The 25,530-nt window shown below is 42.3% G+C and overlaps 1 protein-coding gene across 1 annotated transcript in view; it reads left to right on the top strand.

The window, feature by feature from the left end:
* The first annotated feature begins 5,918 nt into the window (after window positions 1-5,918).
* Window positions 5,919-25,530, top strand: part of ZCCHC24 (zinc finger CCHC-type containing 24) — a 106,445-nt gene continuing 86,833 nt past the window's right edge. The window contains exons 1-2 of the mRNA XM_072340244.1: window positions 5,919-6,433; window positions 23,398-23,598. Coding sequence (XP_072196345.1) covers window positions 6,194-6,433; window positions 23,398-23,598 — 441 coding nt within the window. The 5' untranslated portion in view covers window positions 5,919-6,193. The remainder of the gene's footprint in view (window positions 6,434-23,397; window positions 23,599-25,530) is intronic.

Below are 25,530 nucleotides of genomic sequence, written 5' to 3' on the forward strand. Positions count from 1 at the left end.
AGACAATTAGTATAGAGGGAAGCCATCACAAAAAAGTTGAAAATCAGGTTTTCTATCTCTCATTTATATTTTCTCAATGTAAAAATACACAAGTCATGGTCTTTAAGGTGAGTATTAGGATTATAACAGGATATCCCTCCATTTTCTCAATATCCTTACTTACCTGAGTGATTCAGTTTTGACACATATTTAAGAAGCATCTCCAGAAGCCTGGATAAGGATGATTGTTCTTTCCACAGAGACAGTGGTTCTGTGGCAGAGGCCACAATGTGGGCATGCTGGCTGGAAAAGGACTTCCAGTCCTGTGGGCTGGCTGAGACAAGGGGCAGTCAACAATGACAGTGGGAAAAAGGACCCCATACTGTTTTGTCAAAAAATACATCATCCATTCATTGGTTCTTGATGTTTCCTGGCAAACAGGACATTCCATAATACAGAAATGCTGGAAAGTTAATTTTGGAGCAGTTACACCCTAGCAGATTTCCTCAGCTTTCATTTTTACTTTTCATTCAACAGGTTATTAGTGGTAATGGTATGCTTGACTAATCCTATCCTTGCAGGACCAGATGGTGCATGTTAGCACCTTCAAATTAACAGCTGAGTATAAGACAGACACTAGCAGGCTTGTTTGATCCTTTATGTGGGGAAAGTTACTCACCTGACTGAATGTGGATGGGAAAGGGTCAGGTCAATATGCGTGGCTTGGTGCCAGCTTCATCTCAGCAGGTGCACTGTAAGACTTATCAGATGTGTCTAAATACATGCAGGGTTTAAAAATTAAGTTTCAAATTAGTAGACAAAACAAAATTTAAAAATACACAAGGAAACAACAGCACCTAAACAAAACCAAAATCCAAACCAAAAACTTTCCAAATGAATAATATTGCTCAAAATATTCCAACTTGACATCAGTAGAGTGGGATTTACTTTTCCTTACAACTTAATTACCTATACTTCTTTACTGTAATCTCCACTGTAGCTTCATCTTTCTCACCTAGGATGGTACAGAGAAAATGAAGAATACAATTATTTTTACCTATAGCTGATAAATGTATGTATATAAATTTCTACACCAGAGCAGCCTAGTCATATTTATGCCTGCAGCAACATAACTGTCTTCATGAAACCCCATACCAGAACAGATTCAGGACCCAAAATGCCATCAGATGTAAAAGCTGATGACTCTGGGCCCTTGATGAGATGGTGTTGGGTAGCAGCTTCTGCCTGCTCAGAGCTGTACACAGATATTGCCAGCATCAGACAACTGAGAGCCAGGTGATATAGGTAAGAGATTTTCTAGAACATCTGAGAAAATTTGATGGGTATGCGAGGTATGCTGACTGAGGCAAAGAGAGAGACCTTACCCGAAACAAAGAACCTTGTTCTAGAACATAAAAACAAAATCTCTTGTCTTCAAGTGTCTGCAGTTTTTACGTAAAGAAGTGCCTGAAACCTCCTTGGAGACTTTCCAATTCCGATATAAATACTGTGTCAACTCAAAGTAACCAGGAAACAAGCTTTCCTGGAACAGGGGTAGGGCTAAACATGAGAAATGTCTGGTCTAGACTCAACACAGCCCCAGAAGTCACAGCGAATGATATTCCTACACTGCAGTGAAAAAACTCCTTGTTCTGTTACCCAACCTCGTGGAAACATGGGATAACACAGAGAAAGCAAAATTTCCAATAGAGCTTAAAGACGACACTGAGAGGAAACCAGTGAGAATGTGGCATTAAAGCAGGAGGCAGTGACAGACTGCAAGACAACTGCAGTGCCACAAGGCTGGTAGGCCGTGGACAAAACACTACTCCCAGAGCTGAGCTGACCTAAGGCAGTCGCTACTTCCACAACACATAGACAGTCCACTACCAAAAATCAAACTGCAACTCCAGCCCCAACACACTGCTCTGTTCATAGGCACCACGTGCTCCCTCTTATTATCCAGTGCTGAACCATGCCATCTGTACATCATCCTTTCGTTTATTTCTGTCTCTGCTGTTTTCTTCTCCTTGCTGTCATTGCTCTCCTCTTTTCTTTAGCCTTGTTCTGCCACAATGTGCAAACTCAGAGACATTTATACATGCTGGCAGAACAATGTGCTGCTCCCTGGATGGGGATGCTGCTGTGCCTGTCTTCCCTCCCTCCCCTCTACTCTCCTGCCTTTCCTGTCTCCATTGAATTCCTGAAGCAAGTGAGAGCAAGGGGATAGGATGGGCTGAGTACCATGCCTCAGCTACTGCTTTGGTCAGGGATGCTGAACTCTTAGATCAGCAGTAGGGACAAGGCCTTCTGTCTTTTAATGTGAAATAAACAGAACACTCCAGAAATCTGTCCAGCAGCAGAAGAGTCAGAAGAGATGTTTGTAGAACAATGCAAAGCCAAACAAAAACAAAAACACCTCCTTCTTTAAAAAACTCCAAACCACTAAAAAACACTAAAAGCAGTATTCCTCATGCGGCAACACATATTAACTATGGCTTTCATGCAACAATTCAGCAATGCACAGACATGCTAACCTAGAGCAAGTGGGGAGGCCCCAAGACTTGAAACCATAAGCTGGCCAGGTGCAGAACCATGTGCTCAGCAAGGGTCTGTTACAGCAATTATCCACTTTGTGGTTTTAGGCAGACTTAGGAGCTGTGCTTGGCACACTACCCACAGCAAATCAGTTTTGCATATGGTACATATTTAATAAAAGTCTACAGATGATAAGCTTTAAATTCATATTTGTTCATTTCCAGAACCTTCTATGTCAAAGCTCTAGGAGGAAGAGCACTTTTACATCACTTCTGCTTAGAGGAAGAAAACAGGCATTTTGACTTCTGTACATAATGATAGGTTACATTTCCTAGTCTAACTTTTACAACGCTTGGTTTATACTGTGCTTCATTTCTGGCAGCACAACTGTCCTGCCTACATAGCAAGCACAAGTGCCTGACATCCAGATCTGAGCAACATCACAGGAAGATGTACTGTTATTACAACTGTAAAACTGAAATGCCTTCTCATAATCTGAAGAGTGCTTACGCACTATTTCCATAGCATGGCTAAATTATTTCATAAGATAAGAATCTCTACTGTAGCACAAGAAAAAACTTCACTTAGAATATTCCTGCTGTGCTACAGCTGAGGGGCCCATTGCAGTGTGTGTGCCTGGGTTCAGCCATGGGCTCAAGCTAACCACTCTTATTGCCATGTTTAGATGTTACTTCCATCTTCTCCTTGATGGAGCTAAACTAAGATGACAGCAAATCAGGCCAAGATCTTTTTTAAAAGGATGAGAATCTAGGACATTTTCTAGTAGGATGCGCCCATTTTTTTAAAATATGGAATATCATTAAACAAACAAACGAAATCCTAACATAAACACAATTAGGAAGCACAGCACAGGTTAATGGCTGACACCTTCTAAAGATGTGGACACTGAAAGAAGGAACACAACTACCTGGATTAATGACATGATTCCTGGCCAGAAGTTGATGGTTCTGTTCCTCAGTCTTGCAAAAATTCCTCTGGCAGAGAGCAGCTGCAAGAGGCCCAGCTCGCTGAGGTGAGCAGCTACATGACACTAATAAATTGCACAGTGACCTGCTGCTTGGGGAACAGAATTGGGATGAGTGGGCTGCATTCACTCTGTACATTTGACTTTGACCTCTTTCAAGACTGTTACCAAGTCACCCAAGCCATGAAAACCATTTAAAGTTTCATATTAGAATTCTGGTTGTTTTCTGACTTCATTAACACTACACACAAGTAAGACCAGGAGGATAAACAAACTACTGTTCCAGCACCATGCAGCTGATGCACAATCCACACAGCCGATGTTGCTTACATTCCAGCCCAACATGATCAGTAGAAGCTGAGCACACATGCTGAGGGCATCTTGCAGCCATTGGGCTGCCTCATAGGTTATTTCCCCCACACACCTTTCAGAGAACAACTGACAAAACTGAACTTCACCACATTTTTTTTCCTCAACTGTGACACATCTGCTGCAGTGCCCACTGCACTCATCCCCTCCTCTTCCATTGATGACTTCTAGAGGTGTACAAGGAGGAGACTTGGAAGGAAAAAAGACATCATCTTGATGATCACTGGACATCTGCAAATGTGGTAGTGGCATTTTGCTAAGCTAAGAGCAGCATTCAACACAGAAAGAGGGGAAGACTTCCACAGAAATTAATTCCAGAAGGGGCTGCAGCAGCAGACCAGGATGGCAGCCACATCCCTAAGCTCAAGCGCTCCTTGGTTGAACCACTCACAGCAGAGGCATCTGCCATCTTTCCCTTTCTCAGCTCTTGGCTGAACAAAGCACTCAATCCTCCACCTGAGTGGAATCCAGCAGGCCTACTGTCCAGGAGGAACTGCAAACATACCCAAAGCACTGGTGAGACTTTGTATAATCTTCAAGCACTGGTGAGACCTTGTATCACCTCCACCACTCTATGTCACTGGTGGAACCCTGCTACATTCTGTTTCCTGCTTCCTCAGAGTAACCTTGAGCTTCACTGTATCATTATGGGAGTGAACAGCCTAACCAAAGTGTGTTTCCTTAGTTTATCAGGTAAAAGAAGGAAGTGATAAAAATGCAAAGTGTCATTAAGGAAGGAATTAATATGCCCATACCATTCCACAACTGCAAACCCAGAGCTTTGCCCTGATATGACCATCACCTCTCACCAGAAAGCAGGCTTCTCAAAACTGAGCTTTATTTCTTCTTTTTCCATTTACCAGCAAATATAGTAAAACCCTCATCCATAATTTATGTCATTAAACCTAGTTCAAACTCTTTTTTTGTTTGAATAATACCTTAAGCAATTGTTTGAGTTTGAGCGCAGTTTGATTCAGGTTCTCTGTCCCCATGATTTGTGCCATGGACAACTGAGACCCTCTGTACTGCCCAGCACAGCCTGTACCTTTTTGAGCTGACATGAAAACATTCAGAAGCTCCCAGAGGTGCTTGTAAACCAAGAGCTCACAAGTGGATTGGATCCACGCTGCAAGAACTTTCTCTTCTAAAATAAATATACAAATTAGCACCATTAAAGGAGCCCAGGTTGCTTCCAGTTGTTCCAAACCTGACCTGGCTCTGCAGCTTTGCAACTCCCACCTTTGCTCACACTCCTGCAACCAGTCAGCTGTGCAGCTGCCTGCCTGCTTTCAGCAGAAGGGTGCATCTACCTGTCAGGTTTGCAGCTGATGAGTTAACTGCTGTGCGCATGCCAGCCTTTATTTCCCATTGCACTCAGTACAGTGGTCGTTCCTCCAATGTAACAGGGATGTGCGACTCATTATGGCAAACCTGGATGCCAACTCTGAAGTTTCAAAGGTCAGATTTTTATTTTATCTAAGTAATGAAAGTGTTGGGTTTTTATTTTTATTTATTTATTTTAGGAACTTCTGTTGAGAACCACCAGCTTACCGCTGAGGCTCCTTCCTAAGAGCACGATCGTCCATCACCCCCTCGTGCTGCCGACTCCTTAAAAGGCCGCGGCAGCCTAGCGGGGTTCCAGCGGAACACGGCACGCTCGCCGCCTTATTTGGGAAATCCTGGCCCTCAGCAGGGCCTGGCACCGCTCGCAGCCAGGGAGCTTCTGTAAACTGCGCCTCTGGCTGAGGGTGAACGAGCGGGCATCTCTCGCTGCGGATTCCAGCAAGGAGCGCGACGCCGGGGCACCGAGAGGGGCTCGCCCGCTCCGCAACGGCCCCGAGAGAGCAGCCCCGGGGTCGGCCGCGTGTGCGGCAGCTGTCGCAGGAAAGAGGAAAAGGAAGCCCCGGGCCGAGCGAGCCCGCCTGCCGGCGCGCCCCGTGCGGGGACACCGGGCCGGGGCGGGCGCGGAGGCGGCCGAATCAGAGCCCCGCCCGGCCCCGCACCCCGTGGCGGGCGGGAGGCGTATGGGAGCGCCGGCGGCTCCTCCCCGGCCGTGCCTGCGGGAGTGGGAATAAAGACAGATAGCGGGGCCCGGAGCAGAGCGCGGAAAGTTTCCTGCGCAGCCCGCGGGCGGCGGCAGCGATGCCTGTGCGGCGCGGAGCGCTGGGGCTGGGCGGGCTCCGCGGGCCGTAGGGCAGCAAGCGGGGAGCGGCAAGCCCCCGGCCCGTCCTCTGGGCGGCGGGAGGAGGCGGCCCGCGCGGGGACGGGGACGCGGCCGGAGCGGGAGCGGCAACTCGGAGGCGGCCGCCGCTCGAGGAAAAGATGAGCTTGTTGTCAGCCATCGACACCAGCGCCGCGTCCGTGTACCAGCCCGCCCAGCTCCTCAACTGGGTCTATCTCTCTCTGCAAGACACGCACCAGGCAAGCGCCTTCGATGCCTTCCGCCCCGAGCCCTCCTCCTCGCAGCACCCCGACCTCGGATACACCAAGAGCCCCCCGGAGCTGGGCTCTTCGCTCAGCTCCAGCTATCTCAACAGCTTCTTCCAGCTCCAGCGCAGCGAGGTGAGTGCCCCAACCGCCATGATGCCGAGCCCTCGGCCGCCTTCCGCCCCACGGGGGACCGCGGGGACACTGCCCCACGCCGCCGTCCCGCTAACCCATGTTGACAGTGTGGTTAATAGTTACCGGGATCCGACTGCCCCGCTGCCAGAAGTGCGGAGGAGGTGGAGGGGCGGACGCACGGAAAACACCGTGTCCCTACTAACAGCGAGAAGTGCCCCCTCTGTTTAAAAGTGATATTTAAATCACTTTCTTCTCTCTAGCTATAAATGTGATTTAGTGACTATAGCTATATTTATAGTCCAAGAAAGTATAAGAAGGGAAGTGACAAAAGCAAAAAAGTTGAGCGTGCGTTTTGTCAGGCGAGACCCCATGGGCTGTAGGGACCCAAAGGAAGGAAATTAAATAACTCTGGGGCAGGCAAAGACAATCCGCTGCAGAGTGCCTTGCCACAGGAAGTTGTTGGGGTCAAGCACTTCTGCAATGGGGGGTCTCGGCTGGTGCACGGCAGCTAAAACCCTCCAAACAGCAGCGCTGTGCCCTAGGGAGGGCTCTCGCCTCGGGCGTTCTATAGTGGCTGCATTGGGCGAGAGTTTCACAGAATCACAGAATCACAGAATTATAGGGGTTGGAAGGGACCTCTAGAGATCATCGAGTCCAACCCCCCTGCCAAAGCAGGCTCCCTACACCACGTCGCACAGGTAGGCGTCCAGGCGGGTCTTGAATATCTCCAGAGAAGGAGACTCCACCACCTCCCTGGGCAGCCTGTTCCAGTGCTCCGTCACCCTCACCGTAAAGAAGTTCTTGCGCACATTCGTGCGGAACTTCCTATGCTGGAGTTTCAGCCCATTGCCCCTAGTCCTGTCCCCACGCACTACTGAAAAGAGACCAGCCTCGCCACTATAGCTCCCACACCTCAGGTATTTATAAACCTGGATCAAGTCCCCTCTCAGCCTTCTTTTCTCAAGGCTAAACAGACACAGTTCCCTAAGTCTCTCCTCGTAGGGGAGATGGTCCAGGCCCTAAGTTTGGAGTGCTGTGTCCAACCTCCTGAGCACTGCCCAGAGTGGGACGTTTCTGCATCCTCCAAGCACAGGCTTCAGGAGTGTTCCCCATTAAAACACCTATTTCTAATCCATCAGTGACAGGGTTGTTCATTGAAAACATCTCAGATTCCCCACCAGTCACCATATTACAGCTGTTAGCAGTGAGGAGCTCAAGCTGTACACACATTCTTCTTTCCTTAATTAGAAATCATTTCTTGCTTAAGAATCTTGCAAAGACATCCAGTCTCAAAACAAACTATTTTTTGTGAGCATATAACTCACAATCCAGTCAGCCTGATGCACACTTAGCAAGCATAACACAGAATACTTGATGTAGGAACACACAGCCTTTGCAGCACATTAATTTTGCTGGGACAGGCAGCATACCATAGCCCCTGTTAGCAGATAGATTTTGCTACTCCATGCAAAGCAAGAGCTCTATGTTCCCCAGGTAGCCACAAGAGCCAGGTTCAGTTGTAGGTCCCCTTCCCAGAGAGATGCTGCCCAGCCCTGGGGCTGGTGCGCTCAGTGTATGCTGTGCTTACTGTGGCTCTTTCTTCTGGGAAGAAAGAGGGCAAAGAAACAACCCAAAACAAAGAACCACCCACAAAAGCAGATGGAGGGTACATGCATGAAGCCCCCAAAACAGCCTCCAGAAGTTTTCCTGAAGTTTCTCCTGAGTTCATTTTCCTGTTTCTACTTACACTCTTCACAAGTAGGAGTTAATCCTTTTGTCACACTCTCTCCATTTTTCCCCTCACACCCCTTTACCACTTCCCTTTGGAGCACTGTCTCCCCAACACTCCAGGCCCTACCTGGGTCACCCTGCAGGCAGCAGGCAGACCTGGGCCACTCATTGGCAAGGCACCCTGCTGCAGGGAGCTGCCACCTAGGCCTCACAACTCCTTACCCTCTGAGGGAAGGGATCTTGCACAGGTCATGTCTTTGCTTCCAGGATTGACCTGAGCTCATGCTTGGGGAGGGGGGGTTGTGACATAGCCACCTCCCAGGACACAGCAGCACCCAAGCATGCTCTGAAAGAGGGGAGAATGTTTCAATTCCCCCAGCTAATGCTGCCTGCTTATACAGCTGCTTCCACTGGCGGGTTTAGAAAGTGTTAGAGATGATCTTGCTCAATAGACAAAGTTCTGTCTGTATGCTACATGTTTTCCTCTTTCCAGAAATCAAGTCAGGCTGCTTTTAGGCAGGAGCCACCCAAGAGTTTCCTACAGTGTCATGCTCTTAGTTCTTGAAATTCTAACATCTGTTTATTTGCAGGTGCCAGTCGGCATAAACTAAGTATTTTGAGTGTGTAGAACTATTTTGGGGAGCAACAGTGCTGTGTGCTACTTGTGCATTAAGTGGGCTTATGCTAACTTGGGAAGACACGTAGCCTTCCAGAGTTAAATCGTTGACTGTTTGCTGCACAGTGCTTGCTTTGGCTGGCATTTTTTTTCCTCCCAGTTTTGTCCTGGATTGGCTTAGCCTGGAGCTGGGCTGTGACAGTGATTGACACATAGCTGTACACAATATTTGGAAAGTGACCTAATGAGTGGCCAAAATAGCAGCAGATTGAGAAATGGTAGGATCATAGGATATAAAATAGTTAGGTGTCTTGTATATTGCCTTGCAATTGAAAATTTCTGGAGGAGATTGCTTACAATGAGAAACAGCACTTGTAAGAAGCTGCTGTTATACTGAGTTTGCAAGTCTGCATGGCAGTGCCTGTGTATGTGACTTGCATGCTGACCAAAGAGCCGGACAGAAGGAAATTTTAAAAAGCCAGCACCCACAGAATAGTCTTGCACTTCACCAAGATTTTTGTCCTCCAGACTTTTTCCACTACAATGGACGCCTTCTAAATAAACATGATGAACACAGCTGTTTGGGGCATAAAAGCCCATTGTATCCAGAAAAAAAAGCAATAATAAAGGTTTAAACAGTAAAGTGACAATGAATGTTTTGTTCCATAAGCAAGACTCATTTTGAAAAGCAGACCTGCTTTAAATAAAACTTTACTGCAGCATTTGCTGTCTCAGATATGAAGAGAAAGCATGTTAGAACATTAAGGTGCATTAAATTGGCTATTGAACTGAACTCCACCCTCATTCTAACGCCATCCGTCAGAGCCAAATATCTGAGGCTTTGTTGTGGGACTGGCCACATGGGACTAAAGGCATTTGAGACACAGCCAGGTAACTGTGGCTTTGTGTCACTGAGTGGTATGATTGAGAAACCCAGAATAATGGTGCAATAGGGTCCTATGGCATTTTCCTATTCTCACAGTCGGCTTCTTACTAAACCAGTGCTGACTTCAATCAAGAGGAGCCAGCCACAAATAACTCATAGTTACCATAATATAATGAAATGTGTTCCTTTGGACACAGAGTGCTAATTCCAGCACCGGCCAATATTTACATGAGAGGGAGCCTGAGTCCTAATGAATTCTTTGCCCACGTACAATATATTCAACGTCTTTCCAAGAGGGGGAATTCCTTCCAGAAGCCTCTACAGCAGCCGCTTTCCAGATCTAAAGCATTTCGTACTTGAGCAAAAATAACTGCATGTTTTGAATTAGAAAATAATCACTGTTTTTGAGAAGTAGTTCATGCTTTTGACTCAGGGACTTCCAGACCCATTCCTTACTGTCAAGAGGGGAACTAATTGGGAATGAGGAAAACACGAGCTAGTTCAGTTGGTCGCATTAAGGTATAGATCACAAAGGAAGAAAGGAAAATTTGAGAATTTGGAGGAAGAAAAAAGAATAAAAAATAAAGAAAGTTTAGTATGGCAAAAAACCCCTCAAACCCGAGTGGAACAGAAGCACTGGGATCAGTGCTGCTTATCAGGCAGCCTCCCAGAGAAGAAAGGTTATATATGTCATTGTCGCTCACACACATGCAAATGTTTAAGACCATTCCCTCCATCCCCTCCCCCCAAAAAAAACCCAACCAACCAAACCCCAAACACTTGCTAGAACTGGAACATTTATGGAAGGAAGCTGACATTTCTACTGAAAACAGAGTTTATATCAGGCAGTCCTGTTTACCGTCTGTCTTTCATGGACTTCTGGGCATATACACCACCTTGATACTTTGCAAAGTTCTTTATCCTAGGTGGGGTTAATTTGAAGGGTAATGGCACGATTTAAAAAAAGATTTCTCTGTATTCTCCTGCTACTGAGAGGGTGGGAGATCACCATAAAATATCAGACCTCTGTCCTATTAAATTAACTGTCAGATCTCTTAGAGTAGCCACGAACAAAAAAATAGAGACAAAACACCTTGTGAGAAGCTGCTTGTAGCCAGAGAGATTCTAGGGCAAATACGGAAGACACAGGGACTAGCAGAAATCACTGTAAGCTCTGCAACACTTCTGATTGCCCCTGTTCTCTGGTCTATCCTTGGTCACCATACCACAGAGCGTATCTGTGGTCACACAGTGCTTATTGTGCTCAGGCAGGATTCCTTGTTTCCCTGCTGCAGACTAAACAACAACAGATATCTCCTCTTATTTAAGCCTTCTTAAGTGCGGAGCAGTACAGGTCATGAAGTCATGTTAAAAATAAATTCCTTAAAAGCAGTTTGGTTCCTGTATTTATTATTCTTCCAACGAAAGTAGGATCAGACCTTAGCACAGTCAGACAGTGGGCAACACCACAAAGTATCAAATACTCCTCACAGGACCATTCCTGCTGTGTGGTTGTCTTACATGGAGAAAGGCAGTGAGGCAGGCTGATTGAGGGCCTCAGCCAGCCATCTCAACTAGAGTCATAGATGGTACTATTACCCAAGCTTAGATATCTGGCTCTTTATTTTTAAATTTAAAGAGAGAAATAATTATTTAATTTCTTAAAGCATACATACAAAGAACTAAGTCTACAAGTAAGATCTAGCAACTGCATCTTCAGTGCATTATCTTAAAATCTTTATCAGCCTGACATAAGCAATTCAAATAAGTTACAGTACTGTGAATGTCACATATTTGAGAAAAAAAAATATGCTGTTTTACAGAATAATTAAACATCTCACAAACTCCTGTTCCAAACTCCTCTTGAATAAAAAAAAAATCCTCTAGTAGTAGTGATTATGATTTCATTGATGTCCTTATCTTTATTTTTCTCAGTGTTTTTTATCACCTCCAGTGAAACCATAAGAGTTGGACCTGATCATTATGGATCCATTCCAACTCAGGATACTCTGAGGTTCTATCGTTCTGTGCAAGTGCAACATCTCATTGGCCTCATCCTTCTATCAGTTTTATTGGGAAGGCAGTAGCTCAGCAATTCTTGCATTGGGGGCACTTCTGCTTTCTGACTCAAACTGGCTGAACCTCACAGATATCCTGCGACTACATAAAGTCACAGTCAGCTCCTTTCAGACAGCTTTTCAAGAAGTTAATTGGCAGTTCAGATGCATTGTCCCTTCTGTCTCCTCCCCAGGTGCAAAGGCTTTTCTGTGGTTTTGCAAGAAGTATTTAAAAGGAAAGAAAATAAAGACAAAACCAACATGTGTTCCCTTCTCCTTCCTAGTCATACTTTTGACTGCAAAGAAGTAAGAAAAAACAGCACAATGCTGAAAGATAACTGAAGCAATCAAGCCAAAATAATTGTTGTTTTTTGAACCATCGCTCCTAAGAAATGCTTTACATAGGTTAAGCAAAAATCCAAACAAGTAACACTTAAAGTTGAAAAGTTCCCTGCAAGCTTTTGCTGTCAGTGTACGCATATAATTTGAACTTCTAAAACTCTTATACTTCTATATGCATGCCCCACAGCATACACCGGTATTTTTTAAGCATTTCTTCCTTGCATGAATTCTTGCAAGGGATTGCAGCAAAAGCTGGACTTCTGAGCCAGCAGACTTTTGGAGTCTTTAGTACATCAGCCTCTGTCCTCCTCTGCAGCTGTCTCCGAAACCATTTAGAAAGCACTGCCTCAGCACAGAACGTGCAGATTTCACACCCCCAGCTGTTAGATCTGAGGCTTTGAGCCCAGAATGCAACTACTGTATTTTCAACTCCAGTTTGGTACGTGCTATAAAATTCAAAGTTCAGGTGAGTACTAAGATAGATTTCAAGTCCAGAAGTGGTTTGTTGTTTTTTTTCCCCCTGTTCCTACTACAACCACAGTCTCCTGCTTTGCTGCTTCTGTCTTTGGAAAACACACTTTTACTCAGGATAGGGAGGAGAACTAAAACCAGCAGGAAATATATAAGCAAGATCCATAAAGGTTTTATACAAAGTGGAATCTGAAAGTAAGATCTACATTCTGTCCAAGAGATGAGATAGCCAAGCAATTGTACCTATCAGCCTCTTCCATTTGTATCTTCTAGTTGTGGATTTTAACTTTTTATAAGATTTAGAATTTGTATTTATTTTTCTTTATATTAAACCACAAACAATCCCAGCAGAATTGCTCAGGTAAGGAATCCTGAGGAAAAACAACACAAGGACAGCAGAAGCCTCACAGGGAGCAACCTGCTAGTGATGTGCTGAAGTCAGTCCAGCAGCTAGAGCTTCTTCCATTACCCCCTGAACATTCTCACACCTGAAATCAACTCAGCTGCAGCTTTGTAGCATGTCTGCTCTGCCTTGAAGTGTTAACTAGCTCAGATGTGACTTACAGTTGGGCTTTTACTTCTTGAAACCAGAACTACTTGGCCACATAGCACTGTATCAAAGGCTGAAAAACTGTCAAGAGCTAAACCATTAATGGAATGCTAAACATAAATCAGGTTGTGCAGAGCAGTCACATAGGCCTTCTTGTTTACTAACAATTATTATTATCTTTTTAAGCTAGTCATTGATAATAAAGCAATTATATGAAATCTTCTCAGTTAATAGGAAATCACAGCCAAATCTTAGAAATCCCTTGAGATATTGTTATGTGCAAACTACTAAATGAAAACAGCATAGGCACTTTTTGTCTCAGAAATAAATCCATGTCTTGAAAAACTTGCCAGGAAATACATAAAGGGGAAGAGAAAAAAAGAAAAACAAAAAACCCACCCAAACAGTCAGAGGCAAATACATACAAAAATCTTACTGAAATTCTATTTTGTAAGTGAAGTTTTCAGTTATTTTGCAGTGTCTCCTATGCCAAAGCACCGAAACGAAGGGCTGATTAAATTTGTAGGGTAATGTTTCTCATCCCTTCCTCTTTTACTCTGTAGACATAGACTTACTCAGAAAATAAAAGGAAGATCCTCTTCCAATGAACCGTACAAACCATAAGACTTGCTCAAGTCAGATTTGCCTACGTGTTTACTTAAGAAAATTATTAAGTGAATAGAAAAAGTGTACAAAACTATGATTTTATTCAAAAGCCAAGGTAACTCAACTTCCAATATTTTGTTTATGGGATTTTGTGGGACTTCAGGATAGCAAGTAACTTTTAGCAGTGGTGCTGGTTTTCAAGTTAAAAAGTTCAGAATAGTTCATATAATTGCCTTAATCCTTCACCTAGTGACTGTCAAAGAGAAGTTTTTTAATTCCAAGTTTAAGTGGGTCAATTAAATTCTTACTCAACACAGATGCACAAAGATCCAGGCACAGATATTGCAAAGCTAATCATTCATAATTGTTAAGATGATTTGCATATAAAGGAAAGCAGATGTTTGTTTTTTTTTTCCTTAAACACAACTATATATATAAATATATATATAAATGTAGCTATAAATGCTCCTAAAAAGCAATAGCGGGTATCACCTGAAAGCTTCCACATGGTCTGGTGAAATGTAACTGCTGGTGCTTACACCTCTCCTCAGTTTCCTTAACCCAGGGAATTTGCCAGCTGCCCAATGCCCATTTTGCTGCTCTCTTGTATTGCCTTTTCCCCTCTTTTAGAAAACCACAATGAAATGATTAAATTAAATGGAAAGATCTCAGTCTTCACTTCATTGTGGTTTACTTTGAATTCTGTCTAGGTTCCAGAGAAGTTATAATGGAGCAAAGGAGCTGATTAAGTTTTACAAAGCTGTTCAAATCTCTCAACAATTCTGACATAACTCAGACAGACAGTATTTCATAAGTGTCACAGCACAGATCAGTTTTTTGTTTTTGTTTTTTTTTCCTGGGAATAAAAAATGACCTGCAGGAAATGTTGCAAACAATCTGTGATCTACAAAAAACAGAACCTAAAATTACAGAGAGATTCACTTCTGAAAAGTTAAGAGGACTGGCTTTTATCTATGCCACTTGCTGACTAGCCAAGCCAGCAGAGTTGTTTTGAGTTTTGGTGGATTTTAAGTTACCAAGCTCTTAATATATCACAAGCCTAACCCATTACTCTCTGTTATGGGTTTTGTTGTGAGCAAATGAGTCCAGTACTTAGAACAGGAGGTATTTAAGAAACATCCTGTAGGTCTCTTTCTTGATACTTTTGTACCCACTGAGAACTGCTGAATGGTCTTCCCAAACCTGCATCTTAGGAAATACACTTTCTGTCTCTTAAGATTTAGTTTGATGATAAGCAAATACCCACATGGTCCACAGAAATTTTATGTGGTCCATGGCTCTTGCTCCGATATCCAAAACAGATGTTTATGTTCCCATTATATAAGAAGACCACCCACACCTGCTTCAAACATAAGGCAGGATTTGGTGTCTCTTTTGAATGAGCAGAAGTGCAACGCTCTAGAAGGATCTCAGGAATCTGGCCATCTGTATTTACACCTCATCCAGCTAACTGTCAACTAAACAAACAGTTTTTGGGGATTATCTTCCTTCCATAGGCTTCTCTTGCCAACCTTGGAGCCACAGATTTCTAAACTTGTTTGAGTTTGTAGCAGAGGAGTAGGAAAAGTTTGGGAGGAGGAGTCTGCATTTCTTTGCACTAAGCCAGCCTGCCAGACACCTACACACATGTATTCGTAAGGGCTGAGGATACCTGCAGTTGAATGGGGTGCAAATAACCTATTGTACAAGAGTTGTATCTTGAAAAGAGGGATTGACAGGGATTTGTAGGAGAACAGAGTTTGAGCATCAGCCATCCTTGAAACATAGAAGTGTTCTTACATTCATCTTTCTCCAACATGCATTACAACTGAAATTAATAGAACAGTACATTAATTCCTCTAGCACACCCAACCTGGAAAAAAAAAAAAACAAAACCCTTCATTCTACTTTGAAACAAGGTTACTCAGTTGTTATAATTCATCTGAAGTAGACTGTGAAGTTTTAAGTTGACTTGCTCAGGTCACACTTGAATTTATGCTGTATCACAACTGATTTGGAGCATGGCTGAAGATAAAACTATCCAAAAGCTGGAGTCACAAGACGAAATTCCAGCCTGTCATTTAATAGATGGAAATGATTTATTTTCTTCAGTATACTCAATTTAATAAAAGTTTCTGTCTCCTCATGAGTGCAGGAACTGAGGCCCTAAGCACATTGCAAGGGGGCCCATTCTGGGCAGATGATGTATTGTTTCTACCTCTGACAGAGACCTTAGTTTTGCCTCTTTTAAACTTTGGCAGCCATTGCAGAGGTTTCTGTGCCAAGAAGGCATTACTGAATGTAAATGATATAAACAAAAGTGTCTCAGCCTTGAAGTTCTATTTAACCCAAAATGAACATTTCTTCACAAAACCTTTCATCACATAAGAGCTTTGCAGGAGGTAAACGCTTTCCTAAGTGTGTCTTAAACAGGCACATATCTATTTCCGGGTGTTATTTTTCTTATGTTTGGAGTGTCAAAAGACCCATCAAATGAAAGGAAACCTGACTCTTGTTTTTCAAACTGTAGGTCAGATTGAGACAAGATTTCCTGCAGGAAACAGAGATGTTAATAGAATGTGGCTGTGGGTATTAAAGTGCAGGGGTCAAAATCCGTCCATCCGTTTCTCCCCTCACTTCATGCTTTATAACCTCCACTAAGCCCCAAAACTCCATGCCAACACTCCCAAAATGTACTTGCTTTGCAGCAGCATGAGTTGGGGCAGGGATCAGGGTGCCTGGTGAGGTGCTCCCTACCCACTGGTTCTGTGGAGGTCAGAGATAAGTGCTCCACAACCTGGGGACCCAGCTGCAGGAAGCCCAGGGACAAGCTGGGAAGTAAGAGCTCCTGAGGGAATGTGTTAAAGCAATTTGCAGCATGAATGGTCTCCCTTATCCCTAATATACTGCTTGTGTGTTAGAGCTTTAACATAGGTGGGCAGTCGTTTCGCCTTCAGCTGATGAAAAGGATTCCTGCAGAGTTTGGTACAAGATTTAGAGTGTTTCTCCAAGTCTGGGCACCTCTGACCAGAAGAAACCTAGCCTCTCCTTTCTCACTTTTCCATTAAAGTCTGTTTGTGAGGTCTCCGTACAAGTGCTCCTACTGACATCTACACCAAGCCTTTCTCTGACCTGAAGCAGGAATGATCACACTCCTAACAGAGAGCCAAGAGCTCTACCTGAAGTAGGTGATTGAGCAGTGTAGCTGTCAGCTTTGTTACCTCCACGCCACCCAGCAGACAGGCAGCTGTGCTTTTTAAGAGCTATGGATCTGTGAATGTTTTGAATAGGCAGACTTTCTAAGCTTTAGCTCAAGGCTCTAGAGATCAGCAGATTTTGAGTGAGATGAGATAGTGCCACATGTTCTTCAACCCCTCCATGAAATAAAGATACATAAGCCATAAGAGAAGCACGCTGCAGCCATATGCTGTTATGCAATTACAGAGGTGGTATCAGTTACAACCTGAGAAGCCACAGCCAAGAAAGCTGACAGCTCTATAATAACTAGATTAGGTAGATCAAGGCACTAGATTCAAGATTGGCTGCCCTACCACCTTGCTTCACAGCTACTATGAAGTCATGCCACATTTACTGCTATCTCTCTAAGATAACACTTCCATGAAAGCATCCTCAATTTGAGAATATTTACAAGCAGGCATTAGTGTTAGCAATTTAATACAAGGAAGTGTTTATCAAAATCCCCCTATGGAAGAAGGATGAATTAAGATATCCTTGGCTAATACATGCTTACCTATATTAAGTGAGGAACCTGAGTATTTCATTTTCTTAAAGTCAGCCTAAAGACTACAGAAGCTGTGGTCTTTTCTATTCCTCCAGTCAAGTGTTTTCTTCTACAAGAGATGAGCTTTGCTTGCTCTTGTTCAATGACAAAGTTGCACTAAGGTACCACATAAACTATTCTCTGTGAAAGTGTCTACAATTGGTAGAAGAACTACAGTAGGTATAAGCCATACAGAAGCAGTTTCTGAGGTTTTCCAGTTCATCCTTGGTAATGAATGCTCTTGATTTCTTCTGGTTAATTCAAGTACAACTAAATTTAAGACAGCTTTTTCAATTAATCCTATTTTTAGAAGGCTTTTGGATTGGCCATAAAGGTGGATACTGTGTTCACTGTTTTCTGCAGTAATAAAAAAATAAAAATCAAATAATTGTAACACAAAGAGGTCATGCATTTGAGGTGCTGTTCTCCAGACTTGCTTGTTTTCAGGTACCTCTGTACAACCTTCACAGATAAGTCTCACATCAGGAACAACCTTTCCATGACTATCAGGGAAAACAGATGAAGGACAGATGAAGTTTCATATATTTGCACATACAAGCCACTGAATTACTGTTTTGATTGTTTCAAACTTCCCCCCCTCACATAAAAATATCAACCTAGTGAGGGCAACGACTTGTCTCCTGTTTTATGCATGACACAACACAGGGATGCACTCAGTTCTTATCTTCATGAAAATCCAAGCTGATAAACAACTTCAGCACCTTTTGACATTTCAGTTCAGTGCTAATAATTAGCATAGCTCATCTGGTTATCATCACAGACACTTCACAGACTAGAGAATGTTTATAATTTACAGTACATGAAAACCCTTACTTTTTCACTCTTATGACAGGGCAACCCAACTCCTTTTTTCAACAAACTTCAAGCAGCCATGGTGCTTACTGACTTAAAACTAACTCTGGAAGCTGAGGCTACTCTACTTCCAGTTTTCTTTAGTATGCTGGCAAAATACCAAAGCAAAAACAAGTCATCAAAAATTCCTTGGTCATTGCTTTTCAATTACAGACCATCTCTTGCTGTAGAAGAACTAATGTTAATATAGGAACATTAGAATCTTACAGGCTCCCCCTTCATTATGTACAATTAATAAGAATGTGGAGAAAACCACTATCACAAGTTATACCAACTTACAGCTCAAATAAATTTTTCCACAAGTCCTTGAAGATGCTATTAAACAGCTGTAAATCAGGAAGGATATTCTAGTAGTGGGTTGTTACTTCAGAAAAATAAAAAGTATTAAATCACCGTATTTCAGGCAAAATAGTCACAATAACAATGCCACATCCAAAGGAAGTTATCTTGCTAAGGTGGAACAGATGTGTCTGCAAACATCAGTGATACATTCTTTGACAGAAACAAAGGATATGTGAGAGAATAGATACCTTGTGCAGGACCCAGCAGTTTATGGGAATTACATGGCTCCTCCTATCCAGTTTTAGCTATTGCTTTCAGGCTTAAACATTAATCAACTTCAAAGGGAGCAAAAGTTGCTTTTTATTTGTACTTATTTGCCCAATATAATTACTTCTCTCCCTTTCCTCTCTTCACTGATGAGACAGTGGATACCAGTGTAGTTTTGGGTTGAGTTGTTGTTTTTTTGTTTGTTTTTTAAACACGGGAGCAAGGCTAAGAGGCCTTTGAAGTGTAATGCTGAAACAAAAACAAATCCAAACTACTCCAAGGGCACCAAACAAATGTATTGACTAGATACAACCTTTTGAACACTTCCACCAGCACAGGTTGTTTCAGGTGCAGGTAATCAATGACTGGATCTGCTCAGCCTGTTTTCAGGATCCAGGAGCCACAAACAGAATTCCACTCAGTTTCCCAGACATGCCTCTACATACTTAGATCCACATCTAAAATCTTTGCCTCACAACTCCTATATAAATCCTAATAACAAGCTTCTGTTCCCACATAAACAGGTTGTTATCACTTATTAATATTAACTGTAAATTAGAGTACTGAAAAATAGGTAATCCTACTGCCTCTGGGTAAAATTAAATGTTATCATAATTGAAATACTATTACAGTTTTTATGTTCTCTAACCCCAGTTTACTAACAAGTAAAACCATAGATGTACCAGAAAGAATTTGGAAAAGAAAGGAAAGGTTATCATCCATCTGTTACAGCATGTCACCCATTGTCACTTTCCAAAGAGTACAATATTATTTCTAACATGATATCACTAAAAAAAGTTGAAAATAGAAATTCTATTCCAGTGTTTCATTACTTGCCCATTGGCACATTAATCCTCAAAGCTGTCTCAGAAAGGTGAGGACTAGGTGATAGAATCAAGAGCATTTGCCAGATCTTTCACAGAACCAGGAATTCCTTAGAGATTAGCTGAATAGTGGAAGTCACATAAGTTACCCAACTGACAACAAAAGCAAAGAAACCATACAAGACAATAGCTGCCTCTATCACTAATGACCATACCATAACCTTACTGATTGCATACTCTTAACAAATAAATAACAAAGAAAGCCTTACTTCCCAGCACCGCCAACAGAACTCGAAGACCTTCCAAGGAGAGAGGTTACCTTCTAAAAACAGACCACCAGATTTTCAGTTTGATTCCTATTCAGCTAAATCAACAAGATTCACAGTGAGAAAAACAACAAACAAACAACAAAACCAACCAAACTTAAATTATCAACCAGATCTTCCCACCAAACAAATCTTAGGTAGTTTCCTTGCTCTCTCAGCATATCAAAATAAGGAAATTCTGAATTCATTGCAGCTGATCTGATGAGCCTTGTAATTAGGACATGCTGTGTGTCTTGGGATCCTAAGGAGCACTAACCCTTTCACTGCCAAGCTCAAACACTACTGTAGCTCAAAATGAGAATCCTGGTGGGAATTATTATTTGTGGTTTGAGTGCCTCAGTTTAAGGCAGGCTGACTTTGCTAGGGCATACTCTGAACACAAAGTAATCACTGCTCTTGGTGGAATCCAACAGAGGAGCAGTCTCCTTGGCACTTTGCAGATGTATACCAGTATGCTCGAAGTCAAAATGAGTCAGAATGTAATTCCTTTTTCCTTTCTGTTTCTCTTGTCATCTTTTTAAATCATTGGCATTCTGCTTGTCACCCTGATCTTCCCCTGGACATTTTGTGAAGCTGGTTCAAAGTTTTTGTTCAAAATTCTTCTCGAAACTCTATTTTGCAGCAGAGCAAAAACTCAGCAAGGGCTGAACTGCTGATTTGCTACATAAAATGTCCCAGGCAAAAAATGCTGGTTTATGTACCTTAGCAACATTCATTCATCCCTCGTCCTCTACAAAGACAAAATCACCTACAGCACCATTTGGATCCATCATCTTCACCACATATTCCTGGGCTTTTGCTGTTTCATTCCAGGGCCCAGGATGAATTTTCTCACTACCACCCTTACTTTATAACTGAGCTTTTTGGCATGGCTTTTTCTCTTGAAGGACTGGAGATTTGCACAGTGGGGGACAGGATGCAGCACTGTTTGCACTGATGCTCTTTGTGATATCTTTCAAGTGCCAAACTGATGTGCTTTTCTTATTGACTCAGAGTTAAACTAATGTCAGACCATTTTCCAGGTCAAATTGGCAGGAACCACTGAAGTATTTTGCCTGACTCTGTACTAGATGGGACAGAGCACCTTGGGATTTCCTAGAAATGTTCCTTAATGAAAAAAATTATTCTTTGGAGCTTCAGTGAAGTTGGCAGTATCCATCTTCTCTTCTGTTGCCATCTGCTGGTTGTTATACTTGTGGCTTTTCCTTGTCTTAACCCTGGGCTTCAAGGTGACGACAGTGTTTCATGGTGAAATTTTGTATGTCCACCTTTAGCAAATATTACACCAATGCCCCACCAGCAGAGCTAGGTGGTCACTTTCTCAGCCAGAGCTGAGCTTAGGCCATAGAGCCACGTGTGTCTGGTAAGATTATGATTTTGTATTAGTAAGGCCATTGATCTGATGGAGTCCTGGCCTTTCACAGTGCTCCTGGATGCCATGGTTTGTAAAGATTTGCTGATAGAGGAGACAAAACGGTGGTCTTTACAACCTGTCAGTTCTCCCATTGTCCTGAAAGATACCCAGAAGCGCTGGTGTTGGAGAGAATTAACAATCAGTCACAGTGCTCAACAGCCCCCTTACAGTGGTTGTAATAGCTCAGTGTGAAAGATACATAGAAAAGAAAATAGTCACCTTTGTGAGCCATCTGTCCCATTCAAAACCCAATTAAGGCAGCAGCTAGGCAAGTTTTGGCACTGGGTTAGCTCCGGGGTCAGAACCAGAAGCCTCTTTATGGTCAGAAGTTGTACATTCTGTTACACATTTCTGAAAAAGGTAAAGAATTTGGTATTTCACATATTCTGTGGGTATATAGACATTTCTGTAAAAGTCAGGTAATAGGGGATTTTCTAAGGTACTGATGGATTTAATGCATGTGAAGTAGGTTAAGAATCTCTTGGCAAGAGAGACTCTTAAAAAGAAAGATTTCGTATTTTCCAAGTGTATGTTATAGAAAGTGGCTCCTAGGGAGACAAGAACTTTTTGAAGACCCTTAATTAATAGTATTTTGGCATCCATAGTACTTCCTCTTCCTTTTAGCAGTTTGATGCCAAGAATTTCACCAGTGTCCAATAAATCTTAGAAAAAAAAAATCCAGTGACTGTTGGAGGTATCTTTGCTTACTTGATGACTAAAGCAGCTAAAATCTTTTCATTAGTTCTTCCAATAGCTTTTCCTTTTGAAATATACAGGCTTAACCCCCAAAACAAAGTGGCTGACTCTCCCCTCAGCAGATAGAATGTCTTCAACCAGCACAGAACTACATCATCACTCTGCTACAATGAAATGATGTCCAGAAGCTTAATTCCTCCGTGAGATCACTCACTGTTTTGTAAACAGAAAACCTGCTATACCATGTCCCAGACTAAAAAGGGCAGAGAAACTTGGAATGACTTGGAAACTTGAATGGGAAGGTCAAGGCAAAGTCCAGGGCTCTGGACTCCCACTCTGTGGCCCAGTGGATTGATCTCACTGTTATGCATCAGCTTCACCTTTGTAAGAGGGCTAGTGAGACTCAATAAGCCACATCTGACCAGTGAGTTGTGACTAGGGCTTCCAAAAGGTTCTTTCAGTAAGTGTCTGTTACAAAGAAAGCACACTCACTGTACAGATATACTGAATTTTTGAGACCTCTGAGATAAATGTAATTCCATTTCAAATTTATTTGCAAGTTATCTCAACCAATTTCTGTATGTCTTCAGTGCCCTGTGAAATGGGTCCCATCACTTCAGAGTGGAAAGGATTGTCATCTGCAGATTGAGTGAGTGAAGATCTTACTAAGTACAAAAACTAGGTCTTTACCATTTATTAGAAAATGTTTAAGTAACCCTTAAAAATCCAAGACAGCTATTGGTCTGAATGTTTCTTGTTATTGATTGAACACAGAACTCTATGTTGACTGTCATGTTAACTGGACTGGAAATTAAAAATTACTTTGTGTCTTTCTTCATGTTCTTTTCCTTTCCTCAACTTCAGTATTGTTCTTATAAATAGTTCTGGTCACAGAAATGGTCCATTCTCTGCTTTGTTTTTTCAGCTTTTTGCCTACATGTTTTAACTAGAACATGACTATGGAACAATGAAATGCAAGAAAGAAATCACTGCTTAGTGGTAAGGCTGTGGATAAGTGAACCATGGCTCAGTAGGCTCCTGGCAGTGGAATGATCAGCTCTATCATCCTGCCTTCAAGAAACATCTTTAATGATTACCGCTGTTTTACTCCCCTCAAATGCACAGCCACATTCTTAATGAAAAAAATCCCACATTTTTAAAATGCTAATTTTGTCCTTCCCCTACCCAGATCAGTCTAGGAACAGTGTTGCATTTCATGTGAAATTTTCTTTTCTTTTGCAGGCTCTGAGCAGCAGTCTATATAAGAGTGCATCTCCTTATGGCTCTCTTAACAACATAGTGGATGGGTTAAGCTCCCTCACTGAGCATTTTTCTGACCTGTCCCTTTCTTCAGAAGCCAGAAAACCCAGCAAGAGGCCACCTCCCAACTACCTGTGCCACCTCTGCTTTAACAAGGGACACTACATCAAAGACTGCCCACAGGTAAGGAATATACAGCATTCTGGATAAATTCTTGTGCAAATGTTCAACGTTCCTTCATTTACTGGCACAAAATTTGGCTAGAACAGTTCTTTAGAATAACACTGAAGAAATGTCTTGACATAGAGCCCTGGTAGCCATGTGTTCTTTTAATCTTTTCTTTATCACAATGTGGATGGGAAAAAAAACAACCTATTTCATTTGTCTAATAAGCATTATAAAGGATACTCACCTAGGCACATGAATAAGTAGAATTTGGAAAGTTTAAAAATGGTTACTATATGATTTTCCATCACAGAGACTGTGTAAATTAAATTTTCAAGCAGCACATCGTATAGCCATTTTTGCAATGGCACTTAATAAAAAAATATAACAAGTTACATATGCTAAAGGAGAAGAAATTGTTACACTGGATGGGAACTTTGAATTGGTGTTGCAGTAACACAAGTTCCAAGTGAACCTGGTGCAAAACATCCCTTGTCTCATAGAAGTGGTTTGCTATACTTGGCAAGATGTGATGGTCTTAGATTCCAAGAACTTTTTTTTTATTTTGTAGTGGCAAAGCTGGCAATACTTATTTCCATAGAAAAGAGACATAAACCTGTGTGCACTAAAAGCACTTACTGATCTGCAGGGTTTTTTTTTTGTTGTTGTTTTTTTCCCCTGAGGATTTAAGCCACATGCTCTCGAGTTTCAGCTGGATGTATTTGTGTTTCTGGCTTAAACTTCCACAGCTCCAACAATATATCTATGTAGCATCCCAAGGAAATTCAAGTGCTGCCAATATTCTAGAAATACAGATGTGGACATTACTGTCATCTGTTTTACTATGGCTTTAACCTCCTACCCTCTTAATGTGTGACTTTCAGCAGAATTAATCTGCATAGAATTAACTACAGCTCGTGGTCGTTGGGGATATCAAACACATATAAGCCAAAACACAGGCAGAAAAGCATTTGCCAGCTGAGCGAGGTCGGTGTGAAATCAAGTCTAATGTCAAATGAGCTTTAACTGAGCATTTTCCAACTGCTGCTATTCATGGACTGAATTGTTTTCTTCATGGAATTTAGCTGTATATCTTTCATTAATTCTAATGACAGCTGTGGAGTTTTAAACTACATTTGCAGACCTAGGTGTGGCATCTGAAAATATTTTTACTTCACATTATTTAAATATATGTTCAGTAAGGCAATTATCTTGAGGAAAACATATGAAATTTTCCTTACTATGAGATAAAAAAATACTTTGGTTCATATACTTCTTTGTTTAATATACTTAGTTTAGCGTGCTACAGCAATATATAGAGATAGATTGTATAACAGCATATGTTGCTTAACAAGGGTTTAGAATTCCAACTCCTAAGTGTGCTTCACAATGACGTAGTGCTGAGCTGTGGGAGATGGCTGCCCTGCTGCACAGGGAGTCAAATGGATGAAAAACATCCCTCAATTATCAACATGTCCAAGGTACAGCTCACATTGATGGTCTCAGTCAGATGTGTCAGAGTTGGAGCAGAAATGCATTATGTATTTCACAGGTATTCTTACAGTTTGTGCACTGGAGATTCAAGAACACTTAGTAGTTGAAGACACACCCACAAAATTCCATGAATTGAAAACAAATCAGATTCCTGTAGAAATATTAGTTTACTTAAATTGCACACCCTGGGCACATAGACTTTCCCATATATTAAGATTTCACTAGCAAAGCCTTCAATTTCTCTGTGAACCAGGGAATGAAACTACTTCCTACAGAGCATATCCCACCACAGGCCAACTAGCCAGTAGTGAGAAAAGGGCTGCAGGACTGCCAGGCATCTGCTGCACCCATCCTCCTCCAGTTACAGGCAGCCATATCATGCAGTGCCTTGCGTAAACCAACTGAGTTTTAGTTGGGAAGAGATTCAGCATTTTGCTGCTCTTGAGGGAAGCTGCT

Source organism: Excalfactoria chinensis, chromosome 6, assembly GCF_039878825.1.
Source record: "Excalfactoria chinensis isolate bCotChi1 chromosome 6, bCotChi1.hap2, whole genome shotgun sequence".
Classification (NCBI taxonomy): domain Eukaryota; kingdom Metazoa; phylum Chordata; class Aves; order Galliformes; family Phasianidae; genus Excalfactoria; species Excalfactoria chinensis.